At 40.5% G+C, this 13,969-nt stretch overlaps 1 protein-coding gene across 1 annotated transcript in view; it reads left to right on the forward strand.

The window, feature by feature from the left end:
- Nucleotides 1-13,969, forward strand: part of eng (endoglin) — a 109,093-nt gene that overhangs the window by 71,645 nt on the left and 23,479 nt on the right. Inside the window, exons 6-11 of the mRNA XM_062484713.1 lie at nucleotides 5,957-6,128; nucleotides 6,419-6,524; nucleotides 6,806-7,004; nucleotides 7,450-7,598; nucleotides 11,973-12,203; nucleotides 12,444-12,510. Coding sequence (XP_062340697.1) covers nucleotides 5,957-6,128; nucleotides 6,419-6,524; nucleotides 6,806-7,004; nucleotides 7,450-7,598; nucleotides 11,973-12,203; nucleotides 12,444-12,510 — 924 coding nt within the window. The remainder of the gene's footprint in view (nucleotides 1-5,956; nucleotides 6,129-6,418; nucleotides 6,525-6,805; nucleotides 7,005-7,449; nucleotides 7,599-11,972; nucleotides 12,204-12,443; nucleotides 12,511-13,969) is intronic.

Here is a 13,969-nt window from a genome sequence, read left to right on the forward strand (position 1 = left end):
ACACACGTTTCCTTCCGCTTCCTGGGCACTATCCTCTCCCAGAACCTCAAGTGGGAACTGAACATCGGCTCCCTCACCAAGAAAGCACATCAGAGGATGTACTTCCTACGGCAGCTGAAGAAATTCAATCTGCCAAAGACAATGATGGTGCACTTCTACACAGCCATCATTGAGTCCTTCCTCACCTCCTCCATCACCATCTGGTACGCTGCTGCCACTGCCAAGGACAAGAGCAGACTGCAGCGTATCATCCGCCCTGCGGAGATTGGCTGCAATCTGCCTTCTCTCGAGGACCTGCACACCTCGAGGACCCTGAGGCGAGCGAGGAAGATTGTGGCCGACTCCTCCCACCCTGGACACTCCCTGTTTCAGTCACTCCCCTCCGGCAGAAGGCTGCGGTCCATCAGGACCAAAAACAGTTTCTTCCCTTCCGCTGTTGGCCTCTTCAACAAGGCCAAGGGTTAAAACACTTTGCATTTTGCACTACATTACAAAATTGTATCTGTACCATTTGTATTTTTTGTATTTTTATATTGTAAATTACTGCAACTTATATTTTATTGTATATTTTATTTTAATTCTAATTCCACTTAGTATTGCTAGTTTATGTACCCTTAGTATAGTTAGACCACATATTTACATTTAAGGTTCCTATATGTTTATTGTATGCACCTTCCTGCCAAACCAAATTCCTTGTCTGTGCAAACTTTCATGGTGAATACAATTTTAAATGAAAATGAAATGATGTGAGGCAATGTGTGCCGTGGGATTTTGTGACAGCCATACACATTTGGCAATAAAATATAAGAATTGATGGCTTAGCGCCAGTAAGATTTGTAACCACATACAGCGTACAAGTTAATAATGAACTTGGTGGCGCGTTCGAACAGCTCTCGCGCAAAGAGCGGGAGCCGCAACACAGACGTGCAAAGAATGTTACCTCAGAATGTCCTGTCAAACAACAATAACGGCTTGCGGTTAGCTAGTTTTGCTCAAACGTCATTAAGAAAGACAGAAAATTGATCGCTTTATTGTGAGGAGCAAACCACAGAAAGTCAGCGTAGAAGAACCACCTAAAGAGAAGAAAAGAAAAACTGTCAGTAGACAGTATCATGAAAGCTACCTGTCTTATGGCTTCAGCTGGACCGGGGATGTCAACTGCCCCCATCCTGAGTGCGTCATCTGTCGGGAGAAGTTGGCTAATGCTTACATGGTGCCAAGTAAACTGAAGAGGCACTTGGAAACCAAACATCCTTTTCATGTTGAGAGAAACTTGGCCTTCTTTTAAAGAGCGAGGGATCTGAACCAGAGGCAGCAAGACCGTTTGTTGGATTGTGTAAAAGTGTCTGATAAGGCTATGGAGGCAAGTTATATGCTAGCGGACCTTATTGCAAAGCAGAAAAAAACAAACACAATAGCGAAGACGCTCATCCTCCCCGCTTATTTTTTTTTTGCAGGTGTCATGCTGGGTGCAGATGCCGCAAATGCCTTATCAAAAGTGCCTTCGTCAGATAATACAGTTAAAAGAACTGAACGACGACATGTCAGATGACATAGAACAACAGGTCAGCGGCACATTTTCTCTACAGGTAGACAAGTCAACTGACATAAGTGGGGCTGCCCAACTTCTGGCAAATGTCAGATGTTGATGGTAATTCAATCAGAGACTTTTTTCGTCTGTAAAGAAATGGAAAGCCACACAACAGGGGAAGAGATATTCTGGGTAACTAATGACTATTTAAAAGAGAAAAGTCTGACCTGGGATATGTGCGTCAGTCTTTGTACAGATGGTGCGGCATGCATGACGGGGAGAGTGAGAGGTTTTCTTGCCAAGGTGAAAGCACAAAACCAAAATATTGTGACAAACCACTGTATTTTACATCGAGAGGCATTAATTGCCAAAACCATGCCCCCGGAGTTGGCTGAGGTGCTGGATCAGTCTGTGCAGGTGGTGAATTACATAAAATCAAGGCCCCTAAAGTCTCGGCTATTCTCCCAACTGTGCGCTGACATGGGAGCTGACCACCAAAGCCAACTCCTCCACACAGAGGTACGTTGGCTATAACGGGGGAAAGTCCTGTCCCGTCTTTATGAGCTGCGAGAAGAGGTTTTGGAGTTTTCAAATTAACACCCTGTCCCACATAAGGACAAGCTCGTGGATCAGAGGTGGTGCGCCAAGCTGGCTTACCTTGCAGATATATTTGGGAATCTCAACGAGTTAAACGCCAAGCTTCAGGGCAGGAATGAGAACATTCTATCGTCCACAGACAAGATTCGGGGGTTTATGGGCAAGCTTATCCTGTGGCAGGAGGCTTTGGAACAGGGCTCCATGAAGATGTTCCCACTGGCATCAGCCGTGCCACAGGCAGCTAGGGAGCGCGCTTTATTTGCTGAACACCTTCAGACATTAAAAGAGAGGTTTGAGCGCTACTTTCCACGTGTGGCCGACATCGAGGACTTTGACTGGATTCAAGCCCCATTCAATCAGGAATCCTCAACAGAAAAGCTCATTTTGAGGGAGAGAGAGGAATGTCTAGAGCTCCGTATGGACCACACAATGAAACTCAAATTTAGTGAGCTCCCACTGGAGCTTCTGCATCAGAGTACCCAACCATCTCCCGCCACACGATTGAACAACTTCTTCTTTTTCCCACTACCTACCTGTGTGAGTTGGCATTCTCTACTCTAGTTTACATGAAGAGCAATAGGAGGTCACGCCTCTCTGTTGAACAGGACTTGCGAGTGGCCCTCTCTTCAGTACCACCAAGAATAAAATAAAAAAATCTGCAAGCAACGACAGGCACATGTTTCTCACTAGCTTGTAAGTAGGCAAAATAGCAAATGTTAAATAGCAAATGTACAATATAAGATGTTTAAATGCTGATTCAAATATACATTTGTAGTAATTTTACAAACTTTCAAATTCATTCTTGAATTATTTTGTCAATAAATATTTTATGAGTAATATAGTTTTTTGTCAAATTTTGTTTGGCATTAGTTGTTAAAATAGGCTATAGTAAGTAGTTGTTAAGTTGCCCAGTTAAGGCGTGTCTATTTAAATGACCATATATGGAAATCAAGTTGGTCACATGACTCCACTCCGCACGTTACAAATGTTTTGGGTTTGCTTTACGGCACATCCGGATGGAGTGGCAGCTTGCTCCGGGCACTTTTGCACTTTCTTGTACTTGGTTGTCTTTAAAGGTTTTTATAGTGTGGTACCCTTGTATATAGGTCACTTTAGTCATACGTGGAAGTCACATTGTATGCCCAGTGAAACACCGTCATTGTTGGCCTCACGAGGGCTAGTTCCCTGTATAATGTATTATTCAAATGGTACTACAGAGTTATGTATTAATGTATATTTTTAGTTTGTGCTTTACCACATACACCCACCTCCACCTCAATGAATTAATTGTTTTTTACAAGTATTTAATACAAAGAGTTATGATTCAACTGGATATCCAAGTCTCCCTTTTTTTCTTCATTCTAATCGGATGACCCTCAGCGATTGCACCTTTCCCTATAACATTAGTAAATAAATATAAATGTTTACAGAGTGATAAGAGTGATGGTTTGGTGTGCCTTGGGCACAAAAAGTTTGAAAACCACTGCTATAGGAAACCTACCCAAACCTGACTTTCACGGTCATTACATAATGGGATGTCCTGAGATGTCAAATGCCGTTTTCATTTCCATTTTCAAATAGTTAGAAAGTGCATTTTAATATGAATTAAGACTTAAATATAGTTTTTATTGATTTTATGTAAAGCACTTTGAGCTGCAATTCTTGTATAAAAATGTGCTATATAAATAAAGTCTTATTATTATTATTACATAATGCTTGCACAAATGGAAATAACACTACCAAGGCATTCTGTTATGAAATGTACTGCCCTGTGTCAGAAAGTTCTGTCGAAGGTCAGAAGGACTCAAAATACACAGCTAAAAGCACCCAAGACAACGAATAACTGGACTGTTCTGAAGTCCTGATCTGAATCTTTTCGAACATCTGTGAAAAGAGCTTAAACTTGCAGGGCCCGATCTTGCACCCAGCGCAATTGACTTTGTCAACGACGCAAGTATCATTCCTAGTTTGCATTCGACGCAAAGCTGACTTTTCCCTCCACAGACGCACGTCGAAATGACCTTGCGCTCCCGTGGGCGGTTCAGCGAAAAAGGAGGCGTGTTCCGGCGCAAACGTTCCCTGGTGCTATTTTGCAGTTTCCGAAAAACAATTCCGCCACTGACCAGGAAAAAACGTGGTCTAAAGTCAATGGCGCATTATTCAGATGCTATTTTAAGGGCGCAAGCTTGGTGCGTGCACACTGCTGGCGAGGCCAGGGTCTTCTTTCTGCGAAGCTACGTTACATTGTTTTGATTTATGGCGTGTTACATTTCTTCAATGATTATAAAAAGATTTTCATGAGAAATCTCTATGTATGTGAACATGATTTGTAACAATTGTGCCAATTTTCTCCCACGCCTGTTTAACCGAAGCTAATTTGGGTGGGTTTCTTCTCCCATCTCCATCAGAATCAGAATTCGGTTTATTCGCCATGTAGCCTGTTACACAAACACGGAATTTACTGTGGCAGGAAGGTGCAAACAATAAACATATACGGGTCTTAGATTAAGTAAAAAAGTAGTTAAACTAATTCCTAGAACCAAACAATTTAAAAAATAAAATATAGGGTAGGCTATATAAAAATAAGAATAAGAATTTGAATGAGCAGCATGAGCGGGCAATTTAGTGCAATGAGAAAACTGCTCTGCCTTTCCCATACAATGTCACTTGTCTATCTGTTACGGCCCTGACTAGAACGTCGGTCTCCTTGGCTGTGAACCGCTCCTGGCGTGCGCCTGGCAAATCCGCCGTTATAATAGCAATCCGCCATGGAACAAGCGCTGCTCTTAAAGGGAATGTGAGATGACGCTCTGATTGGTTTATTGCACGTTACGCCCAAACCACACCCATTAGTAATGTAGCTACTTCGGACCTACCCATTTTAGATTTGCGCCAGGCGCAAAGTCATTTGTCCCGCCGGCAAAATAGCAACCGAGCCGGAGTCCCGCCCACAAAGTTACTTGCGCTTTGCGGTTTGGTACTTGCGTTTCAGATCGTCAAAATAGGGGGGGCAGTGTGGAGACGGCACCCATCAGACCTGAGACAGCTGGAGCAGTTTCAGTAGTCTGGCCCACTCATGAAGAGTGGGCCACACTACCTTTTAACAAGTGAAGAATTCTCATTGAGAGCTACAGAACACTTTTGATTGCAGTGGTTGCCTCTAAAGGTTGTGTAACTACATATTAGGTTGAGAGTCCCATCATTTTTTGTCCATGCCACTTTCATTTGTTTTATTAATAATATTATGTTGAAAAACTAAATCTAAAGTTCTATTAAATATGGAATAAACAATGGTGGAGGTCAATTACTTCTGTCAGTTTCAAGTTATTTCAGAGGAAATTGTGCATTCTTCATTTTTCTTGTGGAGGAGTACCAACAAATATGAGCACGGCTGTATATACATACTGCATGTATAATCTTAATCCATTCACTTTTAGTAGTATTACACCATATCTCCTTTCTGAGTGTTCATTGACACTGACTGAGGTGAGAAAGAGGCAGAGTTGAATCTGATCATAATCCTTAACCAGCTGAAGTGGATGGAAGGAAACAATCTTGACTGTGCTTCATCAAATGTCATTGTTCTTTTTTCCCAACCTTTTTGGAAATGCCATTATTGGGTCTAATCAACATATATACAATTCATGTATATCTTCTCCTAATTATATTCAGTCAAAAAAACTATAACCCAAGCTAAATATGTTTTGACTGATCTCTGCCAACACTTGGAGTATTGAGGCTACAGAGTTGTGGGATCTTAAGTTGTTGTAGATCTTTACAGGGCAGCTTTAGCATGTGATTTAAGTAATGGACAATTTATTCTTTTAGGAACTAAACTCCCCATCTCCACCTCATGTAAACTTGAAATTGAGGATCCTACTTTAAAACACTTTGTGACGTTGGAATTTGAGCTGAAACAACTTAAGTCTTGCTCCACCCAACCAGAGGAGGGTGCTGAGGAATTGCACATCGTTAACATACCAGAGTCTAGCAGTGTTCGGTAAGATACAGTGCAAAGATTTGTTTTGGATATAAACATTATGATTTTAATGTATTTACTAAGACGCCATACATTGTTATATAGAAATGGTTATCCTGGAACCATTTATTGGCTAATGCCAATAAATGACCCATGTTTTACAGTTTTGTAAGAAACAATTTATTGTTTGCTCAATAGCATTTATTATAAGAAACAGTTTGTCGTTAGCTCAATAGCAGCCTATTCATTATGAACATGACATTGATATGATCCTATGTTGTTGAAGATATATTTTTTTTATGTTGTTACAGTTATGTCTCAGTGAATGTTATCACAGACAAGATGATCGGTTTATTTCTGAGAGGACCCAAAGGCACCTCTTGGGCAATCCACAACACACAGCACACCAAATTTGGTGTAAGTATGAAACATGGTCAACTTTAACTATACATGTTTAAGAGCTTTGAAAATTTATCATACAACAAAACCAAAAATGCAGATGAATTCAGATGTATTAACATAGCTCGTTGGATCAGCTGTTAAATGTTTTAAACATTGACCTGAATGGCCCTTCTCATAACTAGTAACTAGCTAGGTAGTGCATAATATTACATTTAATCCCATTCTAAAATCTTTGACTGGATCTCTTTACATTTATTGAATTTGTATTTCTTTTCTCCTGTTTATTTACCCAACAGTCCAACAATGAGATTGAGCTTACGGGCATGAGTAACCACAAAATCCCACCCTCAGTAGTGACCAGCAGCGACATAGCCGAGGAGGTACAGAGGAAAGCCCTGGAATATTTCAAATCCAGCAGTATCACTAGCTACTTAGAGATTCAACCAGTTGGCTCTACTATCACTCTGGTGCTTGGTCACAAGGATGATGTTAAAGGTACAAATAAACAAACAATATATATATTTATTTATAGTATAAATAAAAATGAATTGATAACTTTTTGAAATGTAAACTATTTTGGTTATGGGGCCTTTACTGTACATGCAATGTTATATGCAATGTCACAAAGTGCGAAATGCCAACCGAACTGTAGAAAACATAAATAATACTGTGCAGAATATTTCATTCTACATGAGTGAAGTATGTTTTGTTGCATATTGAAAATGAGACTGAAGATTGAAGATGAGACCGGTTTGAAAAGGCCTTGAAAGACAAAGAAATGAAATTGGAAAGGGGGAATTGAGCCTTTATGATAGTGTTGTGTTGTGCAAGATAATTATTCTATGTTCTTCACATTTGGTAACAGTAGATGCCTGAACTAAATGCAGTAAACAATGTGTTCGCATTTTTGTGTCTGAGTTATATAACTCGTTTAATGTAGACCCACAGTTTACCTCCACGGACCAAGTCCTCACCACACCCAGCCACCCTGAGCCACTCCTGCTGATGCAGCTGTATACCTCCCCAGATTATTCCTCTCCTCTAGACCCCAACACCAAGGTCCAAAGTGACAAGAGAATTTACGCAGAGGTGAGATACCACCAGGGATTAAAAACAGATTTGTTTTTCAATTGGTTTGTTCTGAGCAGAATCGTTATTTGAATTTTCTGTTTTTACGTTCAACATTAAAATGATTGTTTCTGAACCGTTTAGAACCAAATGAAATACCGGTTAATAACATTCCATGTAGGGCTGTGTGATATGACAGTAATTTTCAGACACTGTGAACATTTATTTTTATAGATATTTTACTCTATAGTCTCTATTGATGTCACAAAACATAAAAAACCTGCATTGCATCACAAACTAGGGAGTGCTGTTCCAAACGAGCATCGTGTCTTTGGACTAATCCACCATGGCTTCCCGGTCATTTGACTGGTTTGCAATTGAGGTCAATCACAGCCACACACTGGCTGCGAAGCGCCGCGATTAGTTGAGAAGCGTCTGGAAGGGCAGCCTTTTTCCTTTTGACGCCCAGGTTATCAAATTGGACCAACCGCACAAGTTCTGAAGCGCCGCGAATCGCCGCAATCGGCTCGCGCTCTGCAGCGATCGTTTCGGCAGCTGGTCAAATTTCTTCGAGAGTCGGCTACAGGAGGATAAAATACACCATATTATATGATATATTTGTATAAACAAACATGTCACTAATATTTTACATTTAAACATTTTTTAATAAAAAACTGATTGATGGCTGTCCAGCCAACATATTAGTCAGTTGTTTCTAAACAGTAGCTAGATATCTATTAACAAAGAGCAAGATAGACGAGCTTTCGAGATAGCCTACAATCAAGAAGCCTAAATAAAGCCTATGCAATGTTTAAAGGGGCGATTGATTGCAAAACCAATTTTACCTTGTCATAATTGAAAAATTACAGTTTGGTGTGTAAAATAGACATATAGTGAACCTCAAAGTCCATTGAAACCTCTTTCCTATCAAAATTTCACTTCTCACTACTATTTTGAAACTGCAACTTGCAAACGCTAGCTTTTGAAACAGTGCAACTTGTGACGTCACAAGTTGCAGCATCAACTTTGTCACGCCCCAAAATTTACATTTACCCGCCCTCTGGGTTTTCTGGTCCAGGAACATAAACGGAGGTCGCGTAGATCTCTGACACTTTTTTAGCTAGCTGCATGCTGCTCTGTACTTCCACAGGAATTACAAATAAGAAAGTTAATAAGTTTTCAAGATATTGAAAATGGAACGCCGTAAATGCAGTGTTCCAGGCTGTACCGGGAATCCTGACACTTGTCACCATCTTCCCAAAGAACAAGACACTAGACAGGCATGGCTGATGTTTATCTATGGCAATATCCCTATTTATTAGCGCTAATTTGCAAGGAATGCAAGAACAGCTAGATAGCGAAAACACCTAGACTGTAGGCATGTAAACTAGTTTAGCTTGATAACGCAAGAGCATAGGTAGAATGTGTGATGATTTAGCCTAGTTTATTGGCAATGGGGCTAACGTTATTTCATGTTCCTGACTGTGTTTCATTCAAATAAATAACCTGTGTTGTCATGTAAATCTACAATTCAAGATGCATGTTTGTCCAGATCTATTTTTCAGCAAGATAGCTAGAGCTAACTGAAGCTTAGTTGAATCACGATAGTTTGTTTGCTAATCTGTAGTGCTAACGTTACCCACCTAAGGCGGTCCTGTTTGCTTCGACAACAGAAGTGGAAACAACTAACATAATCATTTCAAATGATATCTAGTCAATCTGTTGAAAACAGTGTTGTGTAGACAAAATAGATTTATTTGTTCGTTTTTATTTCAAGTCTCCTCACTGTTTCAGTGAGTGCTGTTGGCCGTGTTGCGTCTTTGCTCCGCAGCTTCACTCGTTGTAAACCAACCAATCAGCGCGCAGCTCATCTATATATTCATGAGCATACCATAAAAGGAGAAAGCCTAGCGTTTTTTCCCGGGAAAATTTCACTGGATGTATCGGGGGCATAGAACAGCACCCGGGCCATTTTCAGCCCAACCAATGTTACATACCCTATTCGGAGACCTTAAGGAACAGTGTGAAATACCCCAAAAACCCAGTCAATCACCCCTTTAAGTCAGCTTTCAAAGTGAAAAAGGTACTCGGAGGAGGTGAAAGGCTTGGTGACCGACCTGAAGAAATGCGCGTCTAGTGTGAACAGACTTGTACAATTCGTAGCCGATCTTGGCTCTTCCGGGCGCTTCGCGGCCAGTGTGTTTAAGGCGTTACCCGATGCATGCTCGAGGTAGCAACAACAAAATGCAAGGTGGCCTGTCCGTGACCCGCAAAGCAAAACTCCTATGCTATGCTATTTAGTCTTTTCTAACTACTTGAGAACGTAACTGGATATACCTAGCTATTTCCAATAAGTTCTCTTGACATTGCATTATATCTATCAAACTTGATGAGGTTGATGTCGAAGACCAACATTTAAAAGGTACATAGCATATTGACCTTCTCTGATTGCAGAAGACCACACCACAGTACGCGTCATGCTTTATCACTGCCTGCCTATGGAGGATTATTATGGAACGCCGAGTTAGTCAAAATTAAATAAAGAAATAGGTAAATAAATTGATAAATACATACATAAATAAATATGGCTGTGAAATAAATTCTGAAATTAAAAAACGATGGCAATAAATATATAAATATAGCATTATATAATTATAGCTGAATCCATTTACCGTCATCAATAAATAAAAACATTTATTTATTTCATGGGACTTTTTGAGACTTTTATTTCCTAACGCCACATATATTTCCGAGCACCACATTTATTTCTGTGCTGTATTTATTTCCAGTCTCACATGCAAACGAGAGGGGCGTGGTTATTTTCAGACCAACGCAGCTGCACAAGATCGAAGGCAGATAGGGACACCTAGATTCGGTAGATGATGGAAGACATTAGTCGTGTCAGAGATCGCATGCTGGCCTTATAGATCAAATTGATCAGCATGGCTTGTCAGGATATATTATTTTGGCACACGTTGTACATTTTGTAGAGGTACTTGGGCGGATAAGTGCTCTACAGAACATGGATATTGAAGTCTTAAATAGTTTGAGACTTATCGAGCACTGTTCGTGCGCAAGATGTACAGGTAGTGGGTGGTGATTAGTGCCAGGAAATGTTAGGTAACACAGCTAGCAACCGTCGCTACGCCTAACAAAGAAGACAATCACTGCCACCGCTACATTGCTCTGCCATTATGTGGATAGCTATGTCGATAAGGCACCTAGCTATAACTATCTAGCCTCACCATTATGTCATGCCGGTATTACCATTTAGTGAGACGAGACCTGAAGTGAAGCCAGACCATTCAAGACATTACCCATACCTTTGGATTTACAGTACTGCTTCAAATTGAAGTCAAGTTTCTTAACGCTTTGTTTATATTGGCAATTTAAAGTTGCAACTAACCAAGACGTGTCCAGACCAAGACCCATTCAACACGGTACACAATACCCAAACACAGATATTATAATTTATGTAATTCTTCAATATTAAATCAAACCACTACCACTAGACTTGTTTTAATGACCAGTCAGTGACAAAAAGGGGTTGGCTGTTCAGGTCTGTGCCAATACAGCACAACACTAGCTAGCTGAAATAAAAGTCTCAAAAAATAAATAAATGTGGCATTAGGAAATAAAAGTCTACGGTGGCCGACATGTGAAAACGCGCTGCAAATTAAGAAAACACATGCAAATAGACAAAACACAAGCAAATTAAGAAAACAAATGAATTTAACAACACATGCGCAGCTTTCAGCAAATGCGCTGCAAATACACACAACACAACCAAATACATAAACGCGTTGCAAAAACGAAAGCACGCAAACAAAAAACGCTTCTTAATTTGCAGCGCGTTTGCACATGTCGGCTCAGCAGTCGATTCAAATTGAACCATTTAACCCGCCCATTGACTTGGTGACGACAAATTTATTTTGCTGCAGTAAATTACACCGTGGATAAATGAAAGTATAAATAAATGTGAACAAATGAAAACGTAAATCTATATATATACACACAATTACATGTAACATTTATATATTTAGTGTCTCATTTTATTAACTTTATTATATAATTATTTATTTATTTAGGTTTGGCCCCTATAATCCTCCATACCTGCCATCGTTAAGTTTAATTAGAATACGTGATTTAGATGTTAACAAGATGACAGGAAGGAATTTTAGGAAGCATATTTTTTTCCTAGTGACATATAAGTTGTTCCTGGTTTTCGTTTTCATTCCTTGAACCGGTTCAAAGCCTTGAATCCCACTTGCTTACCTATGAAATGAAGATATTAACGAAGTAGTCCATGTATTTCGATTTTATGCATTTCTATATTTTTCTAAGTATACTTATGATTTACAGTACTTAACCTCCTCTCCCCCTTCCCCCCTTAAGATCTCAGGGCAGACTCTGGGTATGATCGTGCTGACCATTAAGGTAATCAATTGCTCAGTACACTCCAAGGGCTCGAGCCCGGTGGTGCGAGACATGCCCTTCAGGCCTGAGGCCTGCTCTGCCACAGTGTGCCCAAACACCTCCCGTGTCAGCTTCTCCCTGGAGCAGCTGCAGGACCTGGCTTCCACTAACTGGGACCTGGAGTGCTCTGTCAAACTCTGCTTCAGTGAGGTACATGTGCTTGGTCCATAGAATCAAGTGACAGTATGCCCAAATATCACATCTCTTAAATCCCCTGAGGTTATTCAAGCTAAATACCAACAGAGTTCCTCATTGTATTGCACCAAAACAATAGGGCTTAGTTGCTGACTGATCAAACTAAACATTGACAATAAGCAAAGCCCCAAAGGCATTTTGTGTATTTATGTATGTAACAATGTATGTTTTCATTCATGTTGTAATTTTCAATAGAAATGTGGGGATGGAGGAAGAGTGAAGAGGAACTTGGAAGTCACTCAGACATATATTCAACCACCAAGTGAGTTTAGCTTTAAACTAAGAAGTGATATGTCCCTCCAGTCTCGGTTTGTGTGGTTTGGTGTGACGTACAAGTCTGAAAAAATGATTTACTAATCATACTTGGTATCAGCAGGGGCGGATTAAGGTGGTCAGCGGCCCCGAGGCTGCTCTTTGTGTGATTGTTGATATAGCCTACTGTAGGCTACACACGCACACCATAGCCGTTAAATGTATGGCTATGGTAGTTTGTGATTTCAAATGTTTCGGCATCAGGCATAGGCCTATATCTCAACCTAAATTATCCAAGTATAATTATCATAGCTATATAATTGTTAACAGTATCCTACAATTGCACAACAAACCTAAATCCTTACCCTCCATTTCCCCGACACAAAAACCATGTTAAAAAGTTAGGCTACTGGATAATGTAGGTTATTGATTAATAGGCTATTTAACAATGTCAAAAAAGTCAATTTAAATGTGTTCAGAGGGTGTCTGTTTTTAATCAACGAAGTAAAGGTCTGAAAAGGTCCTCGACCTACGTAGCCTATCGTTCACGTCGTCAATCATGGCATGTCATTTTATTTTGATGAAGCGGTGGATGACGGAGCTGTCATAGTACAAGGCTTAAAGGGAACGTTCTTTCTGGAAGAAGTCACGTGGCCGTGTGCATTGCTTTAGCTGTGGTGGATTGTATGATCCATGTTTTACCTCTCGGGCTGCTTAAGAATAGGGTGCATGCGCAATTATCTTCACTCCTTAAATCTGACTTGAATTAGTAAGAGTGCGTGAGCTGGAATTGGCCTTTATGGAACCGCTTTAGCCCCGCTTGACTAATTAATCTAATGCAAGTCAGGTTTTGGACTTTAAGTCTAACTTTTTTGAGCGGCCTTTATGGAACAGGCCTCAGATATAACCCTTTGCCTCCACAGCCCCAAAACAATAAAAATGGAAATGTAATTATTAGTGGTGGGCCGTTATCGGCGTTAACGCGCTGCGACTCTTATCGGCGATAAAAAAAATATTGCCGTTAATCTATTCTCAAAGTTGGGTTGGGAGCTGGGTCTATACTACGCAAGCTATGATGACTTTCACCTTGATATTTTAGCGTGGATGTATACCTAGCCGAATTGCACTGTAGGGGGCGAGAACGAGTCTTCAAACCTGTGTGTATGCCTTGTGTATGAAATTATCACATCAAACGTGACGTGCTAACATGGATGCATCTATGAAGCCGCCTGGTTTGCTTCAGGGAAAATATATTTTTAAGAAGCTTCCCAATGGAAACCTCGACAAGACTAAGGTTGTTTACACCTTGTGCTATGCGGAATTAGTTTACTGTAGGAGTTCTTCCAGTCTCAAATACCACCTAAACGCAAAGCATCCCTTAGCTAATGCGAAAGATGCCGGGCCAAGCATTGATGTAGCGCAGGGGAAGAGTGCAACCGAGGCAAGCCCGTCAGCACAGCTCTGTCAGC

This window comes from Osmerus eperlanus, chromosome 18 (assembly GCF_963692335.1).
Source record: "Osmerus eperlanus chromosome 18, fOsmEpe2.1, whole genome shotgun sequence".
In the NCBI taxonomy this organism is placed as follows: Eukaryota; Metazoa; Chordata; class Actinopteri; order Osmeriformes; family Osmeridae; genus Osmerus; species Osmerus eperlanus.